This window comes from Archocentrus centrarchus, chromosome 14, assembly GCF_007364275.1.
Source record: "Archocentrus centrarchus isolate MPI-CPG fArcCen1 chromosome 14, fArcCen1, whole genome shotgun sequence".
NCBI classification, from domain to species: domain Eukaryota; kingdom Metazoa; phylum Chordata; class Actinopteri; order Cichliformes; family Cichlidae; genus Archocentrus; species Archocentrus centrarchus.
The window spans coordinates 29825624-29846469 of record NC_044359.1 but is presented as its reverse complement, the minus strand read 5'-3'; the positions used below and the strand labels follow the sequence as shown (position 1 = coordinate 29846469).

The window sequence follows — 20846 nt, the reverse complement described above, 5'->3', positions numbered from 1 at the left end:
TGTCTTTGTGTTCTTTATGCTGTCTGAACTGGGAGGGACTCAATTTTTAGTAAGATGATGCCATAAAAAAAAGAAAAAAAAATCTCATAAGTCACTTGGGCAAGCAGGTTAGTAGTGGTAGCAGACTGTAGTGGCCAGAGGTAATGTGATGTACTGTAGGGAGATGGCTTGGGTGGCTGGATGGGTCTGCAAAACACATAGAGCATTAAAATTTAACACAGTAGACATCTAGTCGTTTCTAACTGGTAGTCACTGTTTCTTTAAACTGTGGCTGTTCTACTTTATCCTTGTCTTTATTAGTATAATCATGATACTGAAGGACTGCTCCTCTATCCGATATCAGCTGTTTATTTTATCCACAAATATTACACCAAGCTCAACTGCATGTTTGTTTATTTTACTCCAAACCCTGGCCTTTCTCTAACATGTTGTTTTGGTAACCAAGCAAATAATAGCAGTGCTCATATTACAAATGCAGGGACAAACAAACTCCATGGACTCAAATTTATAGCAATTCTAAGCTGTAAATATTGTTAACTTTGCCTTTTTTCAACTTTTGGTCTCGAATCCCGATTGCCAAGGGACCTTTTCTGTTAACGTAATTAGGCATGATGTTATCTTGTCACACTGTGTAACAATAGTTGCCCTGCTATAGCCTCTCAGCAGAGGATCGCTGTGAGACAACAGGGAGGTGCGGTACAGTAGAGCAGAACAGCATGCAGATTGAGCAGCTTACTGCTTGTGCAGCAGAATGCAGCTCAGTGTCATTGTGAATAATAAACAGATACCTGTCACACACTTTGTTTATGTATATGTCTAATTTTCTTTACCCTTCGTGCTGCCTTCTACCATGGTGGACTCTGAAGCCCCACATGCCCAGGTGTAAATATAGCCAAATCAGCTTCAGCAGAGCATATTTTGTTTTCCAATTACCTGCTAGCAGAACTGTGTTCACGCCACCATGACCAGTTTATAGACTCTGCGTAGAAGCAATATATTTCCAGCACAAAGAGCTTATTATCTAATGTATTTCTAATTCTAGTTATTGTAGATGGTTGTGTACATTTGCTTGCTGTGTTCGTGTAAAACCACAGACTCTGGCAGCATTTTTGGCTTTTATGACCCAAACATATTGCATCCTCTAAAAGCTAAAACATCACGTGATTCCTATCATGCCCTCACATGAATGTGCTGGTTGCTTCTAACTGGAGGTGATGAGCTGAAAGTTAATTTTCTGTAAATCTATTTCACTCGCACAGGGTGGCAGTAAGCAAATGAGAACTGGTATGATGAACACATAGCAGCTGGCATAAACAGCAGAAATGTAATAACTAAAATCCGCTGCACTGGTAAATATCTCAAATCCCCCCCCCCCCCCCCCCACATGTGTAATTTGTAGCCAAAGCTGTTTTCCTGTGCTCCATGATTTATTGACATTAAGCCACTATGCATATATTTTTTCTAAAGCTACCTGGCAGAAATGCATATCTCAGAGCTAGCAATAAATAACATAAATCGACAAAATCCTATACAGGGGCTCAGCAGTTACTGATCCACATAAAAAGAAATACCATCGCCAGGCTTAAAAAATCACAAAAGTATAAATCACATTCAAGAGTCTGACATTTTTTCCTTTACAGGAAATAACCTACAGAGCCGTATATGTTCAAACCCATAGGGATAGATGGGATATTGACAAAATGACACCACATCCAAGAACTGCAGAATAATTACTCTTAATGGGTTTCCTGATTATAAAATTGGCATAGTAATGGTTCATTATTATGTACAACATGCCAAATGGTGACCTCTCTTTTTAAGGAGAAATGTAAAAATGTCAAGAAAAGGAAGAATTTAAAAAAAGACAGTCCACCGCCTGCAGCTTTCCTGACCATGAGCTTCAAATATGCTAAATAAATAAAATAAATAAATAATACAAACCTTTGGTTTCATGCAGGATTATAATTTGAAACTTCCAAGTGAAAGACCACTCCTTATCCCACTGGACTAAATCTTCTGTGTTGTAGGACTTTGTTTATTACTTTTCTCATCTGGTCTGAAAAGACGTGATTGGCTAATCTTTCTAAAGCTTCAGAGGGAGTGCAGGAACTACCTCCATCTTAGACCGCTCAAATTAAAATATGTTAAAAGTTGTTTTGATTTCTTCTTCTTTTTTTTTTAATACCAAAAACATGCACCAAAGAATACATTTTGTGTTGACTACACGGGTCTTCATGTCTCTACCCTGTCTTTGTTTCTTAGGATAACCACTACTGCTGCTTGCATGATGGACTTAAGGAGGTACCCGCTTGATGAACAGAACTGCACCCTGGAAATTGAAAGCTGTGAGTAATACAACTGTCTCCCTTAAAATATTGACACCCCACTAAACCCTTCAAAAATAAATAATATAGTTACAACCATAGACGTACACTTCTGCTCTAGACCATGCAATACTCAGAGAAACTGAAAAAACCCAAGAGCTACATCTCAGACTCTACAGGCCTCAGTTAGCATGCTAAATGGTAACGTTCATAACAGTACAACTAGAAAAAGACTGAGCAATATCTTCTGGAAGAACGTTCTTTTGACAGACGAGATGCAGCACCACGTTTGGAGAAAAACAAGGACAGCATATCAGCACAAATACCTCATAACAACTGGAAAGATTTGTAGGTATGAGTATAATAACCTCAGTTTTATCTGAATTTAGAAGCTGGAAATTGGAGGTCATCCAGGCCTTTCTGTCTTTAAGACATTCCTGCAGTTTAACTAATTGGTGTGTGTTATTCTGGCTTCGTGGACAGATAAAGCTGGGTGTCATCTGCATAGCAATGAAAGTATGCCTTCTAGTGATTCTGTCTGAGGGAAGCGTATAAAATGTAAATAGAATTGATCTTCACATGGAACCCTGTGAAACTCCATAATTAACCTTAGTGTCTGAAGAAGACCAAATTGGAGCATATGACTTCATGACTGCCTTCAGAAATACAGAAAAAATTGCAGCGCTTGATGATGTGCATTGATTACTGTCCTCCAAAACACACAGTAATCAATGCAAAAGGGCTATTATGGCATATGTATCAGCAAGAAGGGCAGAACAGGAGAGGAGAGTAACTAGTATGACCGCTAAACTGAGCTGAAATGAAAAACATGCATAAAAATTAGATAACTTTGTTGGTTTCTAGCCAATAGTAGGAGAAAAACACAGATATGCTCTGCCTGCTTTCTTTATAAATGCCATAGACAGAAAATCTATTTGGATGACGACATCACTTAAGTTGATGAAATAGCAAGTGAGGTGCAGTGCTTATTACTGGCAAAATCTTTTGCCCTGTTGCTGCTTTTTAATTTTGTGGTTAAGTTTGGCTGAGCTGAAATCCCAGTTTTAATAGTGACAGTCCGCCATCAGTGTGACAGATGGACCAAGCCAGCTGTGGATTTTTCAGTGGCAAAGGCCAGTAATTAATACTGGAAATCATCTCAAATTTTTTCAATGTTACATAGTGTCTAAATAAATAAAAAATATACTAACTCTACCCATCACAACCACATCATACATTTTAATGAATAATTTGCACATGAGACATGTAACCAATATGTCAGTAGCAAGAAAGCAGTAATTACTTATTGGTTAGGTGCCATTTAGCACCAGATTCAGGGTTTATCAGGAATGATGAATTTAGGGCATGGTCAGTACCCAGATACTTTTAATAAGGTAGTATGTAGCAGTTTGTTTCCAAATACATTAACGTATCCAATGTGTCCTAAAGGGGGCTGATATTTTGGGAAAGATTAATGAGCTAGCCACCCTATGCCATGCTCACTGAAGGATTAATAAACAGTCTGACCACAACACATAACCATCAAACAATACTTGTATTAACCAATAAAACAAAGTGTAACAACTTAGTGACAAACCCAAAGCAGAGTGGGCTTTAATCGTAATTCGCCAGGGGTCTAATGCACAACTGTAAATGTACAGTATCAAAAAAGACCAGGAAGAGTCACAAAACAGCTGCAAAGATTACACGTCGCAACAGCAATATGAGGACTTGTTTTTTATAGCCCATCTATGCCCATGCTAAGACACAAGAGCTATTTTTCCAAATAAAATTAAGGAATTATACACAGTTAGGGCCATAATTTGGTGGACAAAGACAGTTTTTGAAGTTTTCTTTCTGTATACCCCACCACAGTGGATTTTAAATCAAACAATCAAGATTTGATTGAAGTGCAGACTTTCAGCTTTAATTCAGCGCGTTTAACAAAAGGCATTGTATGATACACAGTCTCCAATTCATAATTAATTGGACAACTGACTGACAAGCTGTTTCATAGCCAGGTGAAGCCTGTTTCCTTGTTATTTCATGATAAATGAAGCAGACATAATATCTGGATTTGATTCGCAGTGTTAAATTTGTATTTTATGACTTTTTTCTGTAATTTTAAATATGAGGCCCAAAGAAATGCCAGTAGCAAATGCATAGAAGACAACTAAAGTGCATGATGACAGAATTATTTCCATGGTTAAGAAAAACAACTTCACAACATCTAACCGAGTCAAGAATGCTCTCAAGGGGGCAGGTGTATATTTGTCAGAGTCTACAATCAACAGACGCCTTCATGAATATAAAAATATAGCGTTTACAAGGTACAAACTACTGGTTGCACTCAAGAACAAGAAGGCCAGATTAAGCCATTAAAAAACATCTTTAAGAGCCTGCACAGTTCTGAAAAAAAGAAACTCCTTGGAGAGATGAAACCAAGATTAACTTGTGCCAGAATGATGTGAAGAGAAATGTTTGAAGACCAAAGCTCATGATCAGACGCATACCAAATTATCTGTCAAGCATGTTATGGCATGGGTATGCATAGCTGCCAGTGGAACTGGGTCACTAGTGGTTATTGATGATGTGACTGCTGATAGAAGCAGCAGAATGAATTGTGAAGTGTACAGGGCTGTACTCTCTACTCAGCCAAATTCTTGCAAATCTGAACGGAGAGGGCTTCACAGTGCACATGGATACTGACCCAAAGTATACAGCAAAAGCAACCAAAGAGTTTTTCAAGGCAAAGAAATGGCCAAACAACCTGTCAGTCACCTGATCTCAACCCAACAGAGCATGCTTTTCAGATACTGAAGGTAAAACTGATGGCAGAGAGACCCCAAAACAAGCAGCAACTGAAGGTGGCTGCAGTAAAGGCCTGGCAAAGCATCTCAAGACAGGAAACACATCATTTGGTGAAGTCCGTGAGTTCTAGACTTCAGACAGTCATCGACAGCAAAGATTTTTTATCCAAGTCTTAAAAACAATCCTTATACTTAACATTATGTTAGTTATTAATTTTGAGCCTCTGAAAATGGGGGACTATGTATAAAAATGTATGTAATTCCCAAATAGTTAATGGAAACATTTTATAAAAATCTTTGAATTAAAACTGAAAATCTGTACTTCACTTTAAACTTTCCTATAAAATATAACTTATAACATTAGCTGGCAGCTGTTTCACGTCATCCACACTTTAATTTCAATAAATCATTATCTGAGAGAAAAATATGCTTGTGGTGTAATTAAAAATTGTATTTGCTTGATCATTTTTATTGACTGCTCCATCAATCAAATCCACTTGCTGAATACACCAGATATTTTGTGGTTCATGTTGTTCAAGATAAAACTGCCTAGTGTTTACCCTCAGGGACTTCAATAAGCAATAAAATATGAACGGGCTGTGAATTAAAATGTTGCATGAATTTCTGCTATTTACGTTCATGGAAGCTATGCACTAGTGAATAGTGCACATTAAATATCAGTTTGATTTATTAGCCAGCCAGTTGTTTCAATTTCATGGACAATGTCACATTTCCTATAACCCAAGAGAGAGAGATTTAATGGTAATGAATCCTGGTGCCTCAGTTGAATGCAATCCAGGTCTGAACATGAGGTAGTAGAAGGTGAAATGTAGTAACATATCCCAGACTGCTCTGCAGTGAATGCATAGTGGCCTTCTGACATAAATCTACTCCTGTGGTCACTTTCATTTGCACTGCCAGTTGAGAATATGTGGGAGTGTCACATCTATGATACAGTATATGTTAATTTCTGCAGTTATTAATGCATACAGTGATATATCTCCACAGAATATTGGATAGTGGAGCATATGATTATAGATTTAAATTTCTTCTTTCTGCTCGTACTGTGTGACTAAACTGGATCTTTTACTTGACAAATGCAGTTTTTAAATAATGGTTTCACTTATTGAGGGAAAAATTGTTCAAACCTACGTGGGTCTCTATGAAAAAGTAATTGCTCCCTAACCCTAACAACTGCCACCCTAAGCAGGGTGGCAGTTGTTAGGTTTATGCCACCCTAAGCAGCAAGAACTGCAATCAAGCATTTGCAATGACTGGCAATGAGTCCTTGACATTGCTGTGGATGAATTTTGGCCCACTCTTCTTTGCAGAATTGTTTTAATTCAGCCACATCGGAGGGTTTTTTTTTCTGGCAGAGAGCAGAATTTATGGTTCCATCAAATATGGCAAATCCTCCAGGTCCTGAAGCAACAAAGCAGCCCCAGACAATCAGACTGTCACCACCATGTTTGACTGTTGGTGATGTTCTTTTTATGAAATGCTGTGTTAGTTTTACGTCAGACATAATGGGACTAAAACCTTCCAAAAAAGTTCAACTTTTGCCTCGTCAGTCGACAGAATAAATTTAATCATCATTTAAAAACTGCACCTTGTTCTTGGGTTACCTTTGTCTAATAGTAAAATTATTTTGATCTGAAACATGTATGTGTGACAAATATGCAAAAAAGCAAGAGAAACATGAGAAAGAAGAGGAGAAAGAACAGGAACCATCATGGAAAGACAGGCCCCTGCACAGCATGTACGACTCGTACCACTGGCAGATGGAAGAAGTGGCTGATATTGAAAAATCCCACTAATGCCTGGACAAAGTTGGACTGAAAGACATTTGAGGCACTAATCATGGCAGCACAGGAAGAAACTCTAAGAAAAAGAACAATAGAGGCTGGGGTCTACCACACAAGGCAAGACCCCAACAGGTATGCAGGCTGTGCAGAGATGCCCCTGATACAATCCAGTATATAACAGCAGGGTGCAAGGTGCTAGCAGGAAGGGCATACATGGTACGCCATAACCAAGTGGTTGGCATAGTGTACAGGAACATCTGTGACAAGTATAGCCAGGAAGTCCTGAGGTCAAAATGGGATACCCACCAAGGGTGGTTGAGAATGACGGAGCTAAGCTCCTGTGGGACCTCCAGATATAGACTGACAAACTGGTGATGGTTAACCAACTGGACATAATAGTGGTGGACAAGAAGAGGAGGAAGGCTGTAGTGATAGATGTAGCAATAACAAGTGATGGCAACATCAGGAAGAAGGAACACGAGAAGCTCAAGAAATACCAATGGCTGAGAGAAGCGCTAGAGAGCATGTGGAAGGTGAAAACAACAGTGGTCCCTGTGGTAACTGGAACACTTGGGGCAGTGACCCCCCCCCAAAAAAAAATAGAGGAGTGGCAGCAGATTCCAGGAACGATCCTGGAATCTGCTGATATCTGGAATCTGGAATATCCTGCAGATACCTGAAAGCCTTATTTTTGTCTTTGCGTGACCAATAATGGGTTAAAATGAGCTAAATGAAGCTATTTTAGGAATGCGGTCAGTAAACATATAAAGACACTATGTTCTTCAACTCTGAATGACTTTAAAGCAGTGCAGACCCTCACTTAATCAGTAAGGGCCTGCACTTATGTAGAAATGTGATTAGCTTTAATGGGTATTTCTTTATCGCATTCAGACCTAATCTTGTATTTCCCTCCCTCCCCTGACTTTTCATTTGCCCCGACCTTGACACAGATGGATATACCACAGACGACATTGTATTCTTCTGGGAAGGAGGAGACAACGCTGTTACAGGCGTTGACAAGTTAGAGTTACCTCAGTTCTCCATTGTGGCCACCCGCTTGGTGTCAAAGGAGGTCATCTTTACTACAGGTAAGAATGCTTCACACCTAATCAGACAGAGCCTGCACGCAAAAAAAAAAAAAAAAACACTGTTTGGAAACACCTCTGCACAGGTGTCACCACTCTGAGCAGTTACTCCATTGTCACTGTGGAGAGTATAATTACATATGGTCATACACATGATGATTCCCTTTTCAGTGCAGCAGATTGTGGCCAACTATTTCAGCCATATTTCTTAAATGTTGACACCTTTGCAAACAGAATGTAACTTAAGTATGAAAGTCACATGATAGTTTGAACTCTTAACTACACAAGTTAACTTATGTTATCATCACTGTTTCCGTAAGAATAAGAACTGTTTCACCAAAAAAAAAAAAAGAAAACACAAGAAAACTGCAGAAATTAAGAAATTGAGTTGCTGGTAACGGGAGCCAGAAATGGCCCAGCTAGCGTCATAATTTTTCACAAAATGGAGATGAATTCTGGAGAACTTGGTGCCACGAAGATGACCTTGTCTCCTTTTCTGGTTACTCATGGAGTTAACTGTCTCAACAGGATTCCTCATACAGCATTTATAAACGTCTTGATTTCACTTTTATTTATCATTATTGCTATTAAAAAAATCAAAAGAACAGGAAAACCAGTGCTGAGCACAGTGCATTATACAGATGGAGCGCACCAATGAGAAAACGTTACCAATGAACAAAACATATCTTGTTTACTTTAAACAAAAAGTGTAGCAGTAGCAGCTTTTATACTGCCTTATGCCTTATACTTCTTGGCCTGTGCCAGTGACTTCTTGCAATCTTGTCAGTTTGCGAGGCAAATGTCAATGACTCCCGGGATGAGATGTGTTAATTAGAGAGCTTGAGAGAGATAAAAAGCTTTTTTAGTAGGTGAGCTTTTTCCCCTCTGAAAAGAGACATGCTAGCTCATTATCCTTATTTTGCTGTATTTATGTTAAGATAACACTTCACTCTCTCTGTGCTTCATATTGAGTGTACGGATTATTAATCTGCTCATCAAACTTTCAACAAGGAAAGATGTAACAATGACCTTAGACATATAAATGTTAAATGTCCTTTTAATCTTCCTCCACACAATTGTAAAAGAAAGACAAAAATAAAAAAAATAAGAAGAATTGCTTTGAGTTTCATGAAATCCAAAAACATTTGTGGCTGCTCTTAATCTGGCATGCAGTTGGGTGATTTAAGGTCTTAAACGTATTTGATAAAGCATTGGCGCTACTGGCTTATTAAAAGATTTACAGGTGCTTGGAGGTTGCTGCACCTATAAATAGAAGTCAAAACAATGTAAAGAAAAAGATGCAATATAAACTGAACTCTTCTAAATGGACTAAGGCAAAGTGGAAAACTGTCCTTTGGTGTGGCACATCAAAATTTTAATCTTTTTTTAGAAATTAAGGCTGCAGTATTCTTCAGGCTACATAGAAGACAGAGTAACTGACTTATTATAAACACACTGGTCTAAAATCAACATCCATAGTATGCGTTGTGTGGTGGTTGATTAGTGCGTATGGCATGGGTAAGCTGTACATCTGTGAAGGTCCCATTAATGCTGAACAATATGCATTCACAGAAAGTCATTTTTGCAAGATAATGTCCAGCCAAAGTCTCTCTGAATCACAGTATCATGGCTCCATAGTAAAAACATCTAAACTGGCAGCCTGCATAAAACATTCACCCTTCAAAACTGCAGAATTCCAACTGTTCAGATCCCAAATGCTCACATTGTTGTTAAAAAATGAGGAGATGCAACGCAGCGGTAAACATGCCCTTGTCACAGCCTTTGTGAAACATGCTGACTTGACTCTATTTAACATAAGATTCACCACTTTCAAATTTTTGTCTCATCCTTGTACAATTTCCAATTAAATATAGTCGTCATATTATTTGCAAATCATTTCTTTCTGGTTTTATGTACATTTTACACAGGATCCCAACTTTTGTTTTTTTTTAGAAGTGGTTGTACTTTGCAGCCTTTTAAATATCTGCTCTAGACAGCAGAGAAACCATCAGTGATTATATTGCAGTTTTGTTTAAGCTTGGTATTATAATGGCAGCTTAAACAGCGAATAAAAGACAAACTTAATGTCTTGGCTGATATTTTTCTAGGAAAAATATCAGCCAAGACACTTTCTGGGAAAATTCTGCAATAAATGACTTACAACATATTATATACAACATTTCCCTTCCTCTCTCAGCATACAGGCATGCACTGCAATTATCCACCTTTAAAAAATGCCCTTTTGTTAATGTTTAGAGGACAGAGAAAGTGCAAAAGAAAAGCAGAGCAGCTCACTGTAACAATTCTCAGAGGGATGCTGGAGCTGCCTGCTGAGATAGGGGGTTGCAGAAAAATCTGCCTCGTTTGCGACTTTCTGCCATGTTTAATTGGAATCGAACTTGTCCCTGGAAAGGAATCCATCGCTTTGGGGAAATTAAGTGCTCCATCTGAACAAATGGAGAAATGACTACCCTGCGTGTTGTCAAAGTGCAGACTTTGAAACACTTAAATTGTGCCAACGTTTCCCCCTTCTTTCTCTCTTTCTTTCTTTCTTTTACTAATGTGTTTTCACTTTTGCCCTGCTCTGTTCCAAACTACCACTCCATCCTTTCTCCTTACAGGTGCATATCCAAGGCTTTCACTGAGTTTTAGGATTAAGAGGAACATTGGATATTTCATCTTGCAGACATATATGCCCTCCATTTTGATCACCATCCTCTCCTGGGTCTCCTTCTGGATCAATTACGATGCCTCTGCAGCTCGGGTGGCCCTGGGTAAGCCACAGCCACTGCTGCATTATTAAATTCATAACTATCCCAGCTAGAACACATTTATTATGTCATGCAATGTGACATGTTCCTGTGTAAATTTGTAGCATTTACAGGGACACAGTTGACGGGTAAATACAACAAACACACACCTGCAGGCCAAAATCTCAGGTTTTCAATAGGACATTGTGATCCTGTGGAATTTCTTTTGTTCCCAGAAATTAGAGTAAAAACAGGGTGACGTGAACTAGTTCAGTGATACAGTACTCATTATAATAAAGAAATCTTTATATCGACAGGACATATCAGAATTTTGACTAATACTGTAATAGTAACTCACTCATATTTTAATCCTTGCACAAAAAGACACATATGAAGAGTATTTAAGTCTTTGAAACAGTAATGTAACTTAGCACCAAACCTCATTTTTATCCTAAATGCAAACTCAGTCTGCAATTTAAAGAGAAACAAGGAGCTAGCAGACATCAGCAATAGGGTGGCATGGTAGTGCAGTGGTTAGCGCAGTTGCCTCACAGTGAGAAAGTCCTCCGTTTAATTCCACCGGCTGGCTGGGCCATTCTGTGTGGTTTGCCTGCGTGGGCTCCGGCTTCCTCCCACAGTCCAAAGACACGCCTGTTAGGTTAATTAGTGGTTTGAAATTGGTTGTAGGTGTGAATGGCTGTCTGTCTGTGGTAGCCCTGCGACATACTGGCACCCTGTCCAGGGTGTGCCCCGCCTCTTACCCTGTGATAGCTGGAATCAGCTCCAGCCCCAGTGTGACCCTGTATTGGATAAATGGAAGAAAATCAGTGGATGGATATCACAGAACATTTGAAACTTTTTTTTTAAATTTTAGTCCATTGGAGCCAAACAATGAACACTAATACAAATATGTACCCAAATACATTTACTTAACAGTCACATTTTCTGATTATCTCCTCTACCACTCTTTAAAGACAAATATTAGTTACTGTGTTACTAAAGCAATGTGAGATTAAAAGAGAAAAAAATACTGGAATGTTACTTTTGTCTAAGTTAAAGCAAACTGCATACTCCTTTCACCACTTTTATCACTGATGTGGTAAGTAACAATTTAAAAGTAACAATTTAGAGTGAAAGTGTAAATATGCCTCATCTGACAGTTTCTGTGTTTGTTACTGTGTGTGCTGCTGTATTCAGGTGTGACAACGGTGCTTACCATGACCACAATTAACACCCACCTTAGGGAGACTCTCCCAAAGATCCCATATGTGAAAGCCATCGACGTCTACCTCATGGGCTGTTTTGTGTTTGTGTTCCTGGCCCTGCTTGAATATGCCTTTGTAAATTACGTGTTCTTTGGTCGGGGCCCCGCGCAACAGAAGAAACTCAGCGAGAGGCTGAACAAATCCAACAATGAGCGCACAAGATACGAAGAGAAGCGCCTGAGGGAACAGGTTTGCATCTTCATATACTGCCTCTCTTTTTACTCCACTCCTCTGTGTCAGTCAGAGTTCAAGTACAAAACAACTATGTTCTGCACATAAGATTTCTAGCCATAGCCATTTTATCCAAAGACACATATACATACACCAGTCCCTGAAGTAATTTTCCACAAGCATACTGATGCCACCACAGCCTAATATGCATTCACCGACCATCATCCATTGCTTCTCCCTCAAGCACTGACTGCTTTTTATCGAACATAGCCTTTTTCATTGAGATACCTATTCATCTAACTCAACAGTGGTGTAAACATTCCCATTTCTTATTTAGGTTGTTGTCTATGTTTATGCTGTAGGCTTTATTCACTCTCACGCTGCTGCCTTATATTTTAACAACTGTTTTTCTGCAAAATTGGATAAACATCAAAATGCACGATAAGGAAGCATCGATAATTCTGCAATTTGCCACTGACAGATGCAAAAATGGAGTGAAAAAAGCCCTCCTACCCCTACCCCAGTTTTCTGTGTGTAAATGCTAAATGCTATGCTTATTCAGAAGTTGTTCCTGTTAACTCTATGTCTTATTCCTTGTGTAATTTTGAGAAAAAAAAATGTGCTTATTTGCCAGTATTTTATAGCCGTTTTAATGTTCTCTTCATTTTTCTTTCACATTGCAAGGACTCCATTTCCGTGCCGTTTCAAACCAACACCTTCAGGTCATTTACACAGCGAAGAAATCTGTATCTCGAGGAACAAAGAAAAGTTGGGGTACATTTATTTAGCAATCATATCAGCTGCAGGCCAGCCCTCACAATAAAGTTACTTTTGTGAAAATTAAATAATATTAACACTAATATATAAAGAAAGTCTTGTTAACTATTTCTGTTGCATGCAAGAAATGACATTCCATATCATCCCTGCATTTTGCTTAAGCTTGACAGCTTGTGGGATGGGTGGGGGGGTTTAATATAAGTATCAGCTTTAATGGGATTTGGGGCTGCTCCTTGGCATTTCAGCCCTCACTGACTCGCTGTGTCTTTCACCACTCCATACAGGTGGATGCTTATGGAAACATCCTCCTCACCACACTGGAGATGAACAACGAAGTGATGCCTTCTGACGTGGGGAGCAGCGTCAGTGACTCTCGGAATTCGGTCATGTCCTTTGACAGCTCCGGGGTCCAATTCAGGAAGCCCATGGCTCCCCGAGATGGCTTCAGCCACCACTCGCTGGATCGGAGCGCCATGCGGAGCAGGGCCAACTGTCGGCTACGACGACGCTCCTCCAAGCTCAAGTTGAAAATCCCAAACCTGTCAGATGTTAGCACCATTGACAAGTGGTCCCGGGTCATTTTCCCTATCACCTTTGGATTTTTCAACCTAATCTACTGGTTGTACTATGTGAAATGATGTGCATCCCACAAGGAATCATGGGCCATATTTTGAGAGCACATTAAATTGGCTTTGATACAGTTCCAAAATATGTATACACATATACAAGTTGAACATATGTATATGCATATTTCTATATATTATATTTATATATACACATGTGAAATCCGAAAGACCTTTCTGCTGTACAAAGTATTAATAGGATGACTTGAATGTTTAAGAATAATTGTGAAAGAAGAATTTCAAGGCTTTGAGTTTCTTTTTCCTGCTGAAACGAACAAACAAACATGAGATCCCATCAGGGGGGTTTTGGAACTAAAGACTGCATGATATTTTTGCTAAAAAAAAAAAAAAAAAAAAAAAGAAAAGAAAAAAGAGAAGAAAAAAGAGAAAGAGAAAGCTCTTGAGAGAGAAACGATGTCTCAGAGTCCCATTGACTTTTTATTGATACTTATTGTAATCAAAAATCCTCTTCTGCAGCTCATGAAATCAATGGTGGCTTGTCTGTTCAGGCATCAGCTGAGTGAGATCCTTGGCACCCCACCCTCCCCTCCCACCCCTGCTGACCCCACACCCCCACACCCCACGGCCAAACTCCCCCCTCCCCCCACCCGCCGCCATCACCCATGGATAACGTGCACGGAAATCTCCGGTTCTACTATGTACAGCAACCTTGTTTGGATTATGTGTTGTTCCTTGGGTTTTTTGAAGTGATATCGTTCTCTTTATCAGACATCAGCTCTGGCCTAATGGTCTCCATTAGAGGGCCGCGTGGATGGGATGACCGCCGCATTCTCGCCCAGAGTCAACACGACCTTGTGTTCCTTTCTCTTCTCATGTTATTTTTAGAAACACGTCCTCGGGGGAGGGTGGGGAGGGGGCTCTTTTTTTCATTATGGTTAAAAACAAATACTGATTATTGTAGATATGATTTTGACTTGAAAAATACTGTGATTTCAGAGAGTGTCAGAACATGTTCTAGAGCTAGGGCATTATGAGATAAAAGAGTCAAAGGTATGCATTACTCATTTTGATTGTTTGAAAAAAAAAAAGAAGCATATTCTGTACATTTTATCATTCAGTATTCTCATGAAAGTATACTTGTGCTGTTTCTTTCCTCCTAACGATGCTGTTTAGATGCAGCATTCATTGACGTCATATCCTGCTTTGTGTTTGCTAAGAGGAAATTGAGGATTGCTTTTGTGATTCGTTTGAAATTATTCTGCAGTGAAGATGTACGAACATGTATATTCAAAAGAGTCAACATATCCGCCCACAGTTTGACCAGTTGTCATTGAGTATATAGTATTTTTTTGTTTGTTTGTTTGTTTGTTTGTTGAGCATTTTTCTCAGTGTTGGCGGCTCTGAGGTCAAGATTATTTGATCGGGATAGTATTGGGCAGCCTGTTCAGAAGGTGTGGGGAAAAAAAGAATTCAGCATTTCACACTTAAATTCAGTCAGTGCCATCACACAAATGCGCCAAACCCTGAGGATCAGAAACGACAGCCTAAGCAGGAAGGATACAGTGATTCTTGGGGGGGAAAGTGTCCCAGAAATAGCCATAAATTGAATGATATAACAACCAAAAGGCCTACAATCCATATGGATTATTGCTGTTTTGCTCAGACACACACACACACACACACACACATGCACACACATTGCATTTTCAGTGCTCAGGTTCATTTGCAAAGAAAAAAAAAAACCTCTAAGATTTTGTATTTCATTAATTCATCGATTTTTTTTGTTTGTTTATTGTTTAAGTAAGACTGGTTAATTGTGTACATAGGCTGAAAAATTGTAGCCACTGAAGAAGAGTTTAAAATATTAACATTAAATCGGGGCCTTAGATGGTTAAAGCAGATGGACAGCTGACATCGTGCAAAAGTTTTGAAAGAGCAAAAATCAGCAACCTACACACCAACCAAACGTGTTCCCGGAAAAATATATAAAAATCAGAAAGAGTGCAAATGTGACCTATACACAAACATCTGGAATAAGAAGAACATGGAAGGGCAGCATATTAATGAGATGAAGATGTCTAAGATATCTTTAAAAAAAAAAAAAAAAGGAATACTAATCAGAAGCCAATTTGTTTCCTTAAGTTTTAGTGAAGTTTGTACGATGATGAAGCTGTGATCTGAGTTTAGTATTCCTTACTGTGTACATTTTATGCATTGTTGTCTTATTCTCTAGAAGCAAAAAAATATATAAATATAAATATCCAGCAATCTATGAAAATATTCAGCAAGACAACAAGAGCAACAGAAAGACGAACTGTAGAGAGCTGATATCAGCCAGTCAGTCTCCTGCCTCGGTGAACAGAAAGCCTAAACGTGCTGCCAGAACTGAATGATCACTGAAGAAAGGAAAACAGTTATTTATAGGGAATTTCACCAAGCTGTAGAGCAGGTTCTCTTGTTAAGTGAAGAATATACATATTCAGTGTTGTACTGTATTAAGTGTAAAGGATGGGAAGGAAAAAGTTCATTTAAATTTGCCAGATGAAAGTGAGTTACTACTATCATGCAATGAACTTGAAAACAGGCAGTGGTTACAACATGCAGTCTTTCACACCTAAAAAAGGCCCAGTACCAGTTTAGCATTACACGCTCAGCACACTGTCAGACTCTGGATGGACACTTTAGTGCAAGAAGAAGGAGAGATGTCATATTTCTTTATTCTTCTCATTCCTCTTTCACGTCAAAGTCTTGCACCTACAGAGAAACTCCACCAAATGACATCATGTGGAGCACAAAGGCTTTATGCAGCTTTGTTCACATATGCAGTAGTACTCCCCAACACCTGTCAACTAATGTTAAAGTGTTAAACTGTCAGAGTGCCCCTTTGACTCATTATACACATCCCTGTTACACATATGCTGCAATTTTAACATACGAGGAAATTCTAATGAAAGACACTCAATTGGCATCATTGCCAAATATGTGATCCTCTGTTTTCCAGCTGGTTTTTGCAGTCAGATGAAGAGCAGAATTTGATCCCACGGTACGGATGGTCGGCATTAGGGGTGTCACGATAATGCGTTAACATTAACTGTGATATTTAAGGATGAAATATTGATATTGTGCTATTTATGCACACATAATAAATGTGCGGTTGTTCTTTTTGTATGCCATTGTAGAGTCACAGTCACAGATTCTCTCACGCAGTTGTATTTTGAGTTTTATTAATTTGCCAGAAAAAAAGGCAACACACAATAAAGAAAGTTATAGAAGAATTTGACTAACAGCATTGTCTTTTTTTTTTTTTTCAAATCCATAGCTATTGTGACAATATTGTTCAATTGTTTTACCTCAATAATCATGAATTAAAAATCTAATATCGTGACAGCCCTAATTGGTATATGACATATATAGTTCTCTGACTTAGGGGGTCTTCAGATATACATATTCAAATCTATGATGCAAGTGGATTTTTTTAAGAAGTTAAAACAAGGAATAAATGGAAGTTCATACCAGTAATACACAATTTATATTCTTTTTTTTTTTATATTATCATTTACTTTTCATTAACTAATTAATTTGCATCATTTCATCCCACTCTGCACACTAACATCTTGTCAAACTGTTCAAATGGAATTTGGTGGATCTTCACTAAGAGTTCAGTCAGACTATGAGGCCAGAGGACACCATTTGTTCCAGTGCAAAACAAGCACTTTTTGTTTGTTAAAATATCACAACCACAAATGTTTTTAAGTAAACCACTGGAACACTTTTGACTAAAAAAGAAGCCTAATCCATCTGCTTTGTGGTATTAATGACGTGCACTTACACTGCATTTTGTAATGTAAACTGACACAAGTATCACACTCTTGTTCAGGCTGGTTTATTTCCAGAAATCAATTCAACTATATTTCTTTTTTTTATATATAGTAAATGCATATCTTTAAAAAAAACTCCAAACAAGTACTGAGGAAAACCAGTGGCAGCCCTTACATGCTCGCAAAAAAAAAAAAAAAAAAAATCCCACCACTCATTTCAGTCAGAACATGTATTACCAGCTTTTTCAACATGAAATCAGCACATTGTTCCCCCCAAAAGCTGTGAGGATCTTCTGTTCTATGCTTTTACTTTAGAGGTTTTGCTTATACAAGAGTGAAAATATATTTCTTTTGACACATCTTCCATGGGGTGGAGGAGGAGGAGGAGAAAAAATGTGTTGAACTGATTTCAATGTGAATTTTCTTGCCTCTAGTGTATATGTGTAATTACATGTGAATTGTACTGTAAATATGATATCTTTCACTTAATAGTTCTTAATGCATGAACAAAAACATGGCAGTTCGTAATACCAGCTAGCCTCACTGCTAATGGCATGGACAGCTTCTCTAGCATTGGCATACTTCTGCAAACGAAACCTAAAAAAAAAAAAAACAATGACACAAAAGAAATACACGGTGTGAACAAAATAATGGAGAAATCAATGCAAAGTCCTCTCACAGTGACGGAGTTTCTGGTGGTCCTGAGCTTGTATCGGTTCACCTGTTCCCTCCAGAACAAGGCTAATGCTAATGCTTTTGAAGAAGCCTGGAAATTACAGTATGCCTTGGTGCACTCTCAGCAAATGGGAATTTGCTATTAACTTTAGGATCTGCAGAAGATTTCAGAACAGTATACCTGCTGCATTTACCTCAGCCGTCAATAAACCACTCGATCATCCATCAATCCTCTCAGAAAATTAAGGGCACGATCGGCTTGTTGGCTCGCAGAGGCTAGAGGAGCAGGTTTGCCTTAAGAAGGCGAGTGGGATGTTCTTACCTGTTCCTCAATAAGACAGTCACATGTGCCCTTGAGCAAGGCACTCAGCCAGTTGCCTAAATGCAACTGCTCAGTTGCACAAATCCATGTAGGATGGTAGTAAATATTTGTACCAGGGTGAGGGAATTGATAGAAAATTGTTCCCTGGGTAAATGTAAAGAGCCACAGATCTGATAGTATGATCAAACTGTTTTGATTAGCTAAAGTGGGCTCATGCTCTTTTTGATGTTCTGTAAAGTGCTACGTTAGATGCCATAACACATTTAACCAAAGCTGTAAATCGTGTGATCATGTGTCATCTCCACTCTTTGCGTTAGCTCGCTTCATGTGGCTCTGAAAGAGTGAGCCGCAATCACGCGAGTGAGTTCAACCAACCAAAACACCAGAACAAGGCTGACTGACTCCTCACTGTTGGAAGAACTTTTGTTGGTGCATTCATTATTTTGTATGTACCTTGTAACTGGTTTTGTTTTGCATGACCTGAGTTTTGAAAGGTTAATTTTCCTACATTTTTACTCCGCACCATCCGATTCATCGCCTCAGCCAGGAAGAGAAAGATCCAGTGTTTACATGCTCAAATTGCACTTGTTTTACAGCCAGCTCTGCAAATATTGTGAAACAAACTGTTCATTAAACTGGAGGACATGTAGTGTGATTGTTGTGAAACATGAATATGTACCTCTATAAAAGTAACTGTAAATCACACAATTTGGAACAGATGCACCAAGTGGATACTGTAGTTTTATCAGGTTCAGCATAAGCATTAACATCAAATGCCCTTCAGCTACAAAGGATGTAAAGGATGCTTGCTAACAGCATCTGAACGTAAGCCATGTGACTGCACAGTGAGTTGGTGTTCCCTGTATTTTCTCTCCAATAAGTTGCCTCTGGTTACGGTCTGTTGTCAATTACTGTACGAGAATACCTGCAAAGACGCTGCGCTGATTCCCAGTTACGCATCAGTTTACCGTACCTCCTCCTTTAATGGAGGAAGAATAGATCATGTTTAACCAGTAGGTAAGAAAGATTATCCAACACTCTTAAAAAATTTGCAGTGAAAAGAAAGAATCCCACAAGATAAACAGCCCATTTATTTTTCGGTATGAATTAGTAAATGATTTTTTTTTAAATTCATTTCTGTGTTCATTTCTAATTTATTGTATTTGTTACATTTGTTATGGATTGTTATTCTTACTGTTGTTGTTGTTTTATCATAAGAAGGAAATGTAATCCATCTGATATACTGGCACTGGAAGAAAAATGCATTTGTTTTTTTGTACTGTAATTGTTTTGTTCACATTGGGCGCTTATTTGATTCAGTTGTTTAATAAGGTGTTTGATTTCATTTGGAGTATCAGTACTCATGGAATCAACATTCGTGTAGTATGAAGTTGTAATTTTTTTTTTAATTTTATTTTTGTCAGTGCAAAATTAATGTTATAGTGTCAATCAGCTTTTTTAGGTGTTTGAACAAAATGTGTTTTTTACAAATACAAGGTGTTCAAGTATGTGGTATAAAAAGGGTTATCATTCAAACAACCAACTTTTTACAAATAAAGGCTTATACAGTAAAGAAAGCTAATGTCTTTTCATTTGCCCTTTGTGGACTAATATATGACATCCTTTCTTTTGACTTTTTATTAATTTGTTTTCAGATATTAGTCCCCAAAAGGTAAATCGCATAAATGCAATGTTGCAAAATAAGAGGACAAAATCAGGTATTCGCCACTGCTATTCCAGGTTGTTGTCAGAGCTCTCACCTCTTAGTTGGTGTCTTGCTTTTGATAAGGACTGCTGGATATGAAGACAGTCTGAAAACAAAAATTTAAGAAAAATCAAGAGTGTCTTCTTTTAATTTGATTACAAAACATTGCGCGTTTATGAGACTATACCTCCTTTCATACCCTATTTCCTGAATAAAGACGCAAAGTGACTCCTGCTGACAAGTGTAATATTTGCCCCTTTTTCAATTCAGGAACTATTGATATTCACGTTTATTTTTACTTTATTTTTTTACATTGTTTACAGATAAATGATATACCGTAGAGCAGGAATAACTTTGCAGGGCGGTTTGACTTCTGCATGTTCAAAGCACAAGATGATTAATTTGCTCTTTGCTAAGACTTTTTGTCCTCTAGCTGAGGGCATGGCGCTATATATGGTTGCACGTTAGGATTTGTTTTGTTTTTCTCCGGATGCACTCTGAGCTTGAACTTTTAGGTGGTGAAGGTGAATCGAATGTCCTCTAAAATGTAACTGCACCTTGAGCAAAGAGACCAGTTCTGATCCAGTGAGAGATTTAAAATATTATCTTGCTCAAAGGCATTTAAACTTTAAGAAACATTAATTGCTGTCCATATCAGCATATTTATTATGCAGATCAAATAGCACGGTGGGTTTGGAGGGACTTTGGAAAGCAGTGTGCATCCCACTCGTCAGTCTCATGTGAAGCACAAAAGT

General features: G+C 38.4%; 1 protein-coding gene across 1 annotated transcript in view; it reads left to right on the top strand.

Moving 5' to 3' along the window:
* Nucleotides 1–14000, top strand: part of gabrb4 (gamma-aminobutyric acid type A receptor subunit beta4) — a 52985-nt gene extending 38985 nt beyond the window's left edge. Inside the window, exons 5-10 of the mRNA XM_030746654.1 lie at nt 2263–2345; nt 7890–8027; nt 10646–10798; nt 11972–12228; nt 12895–12984; nt 13272–14000. Coding sequence (XP_030602514.1) covers nt 2263–2345; nt 7890–8027; nt 10646–10798; nt 11972–12228; nt 12895–12984; nt 13272–13625 — 1075 coding nt within the window. The 3' untranslated portion in view covers nt 13626–14000. The remainder of the gene's footprint in view (nt 1–2262; nt 2346–7889; nt 8028–10645; nt 10799–11971; nt 12229–12894; nt 12985–13271) is intronic.
* Nucleotides 14001–20846: the final 6846 nt, after the last annotated feature.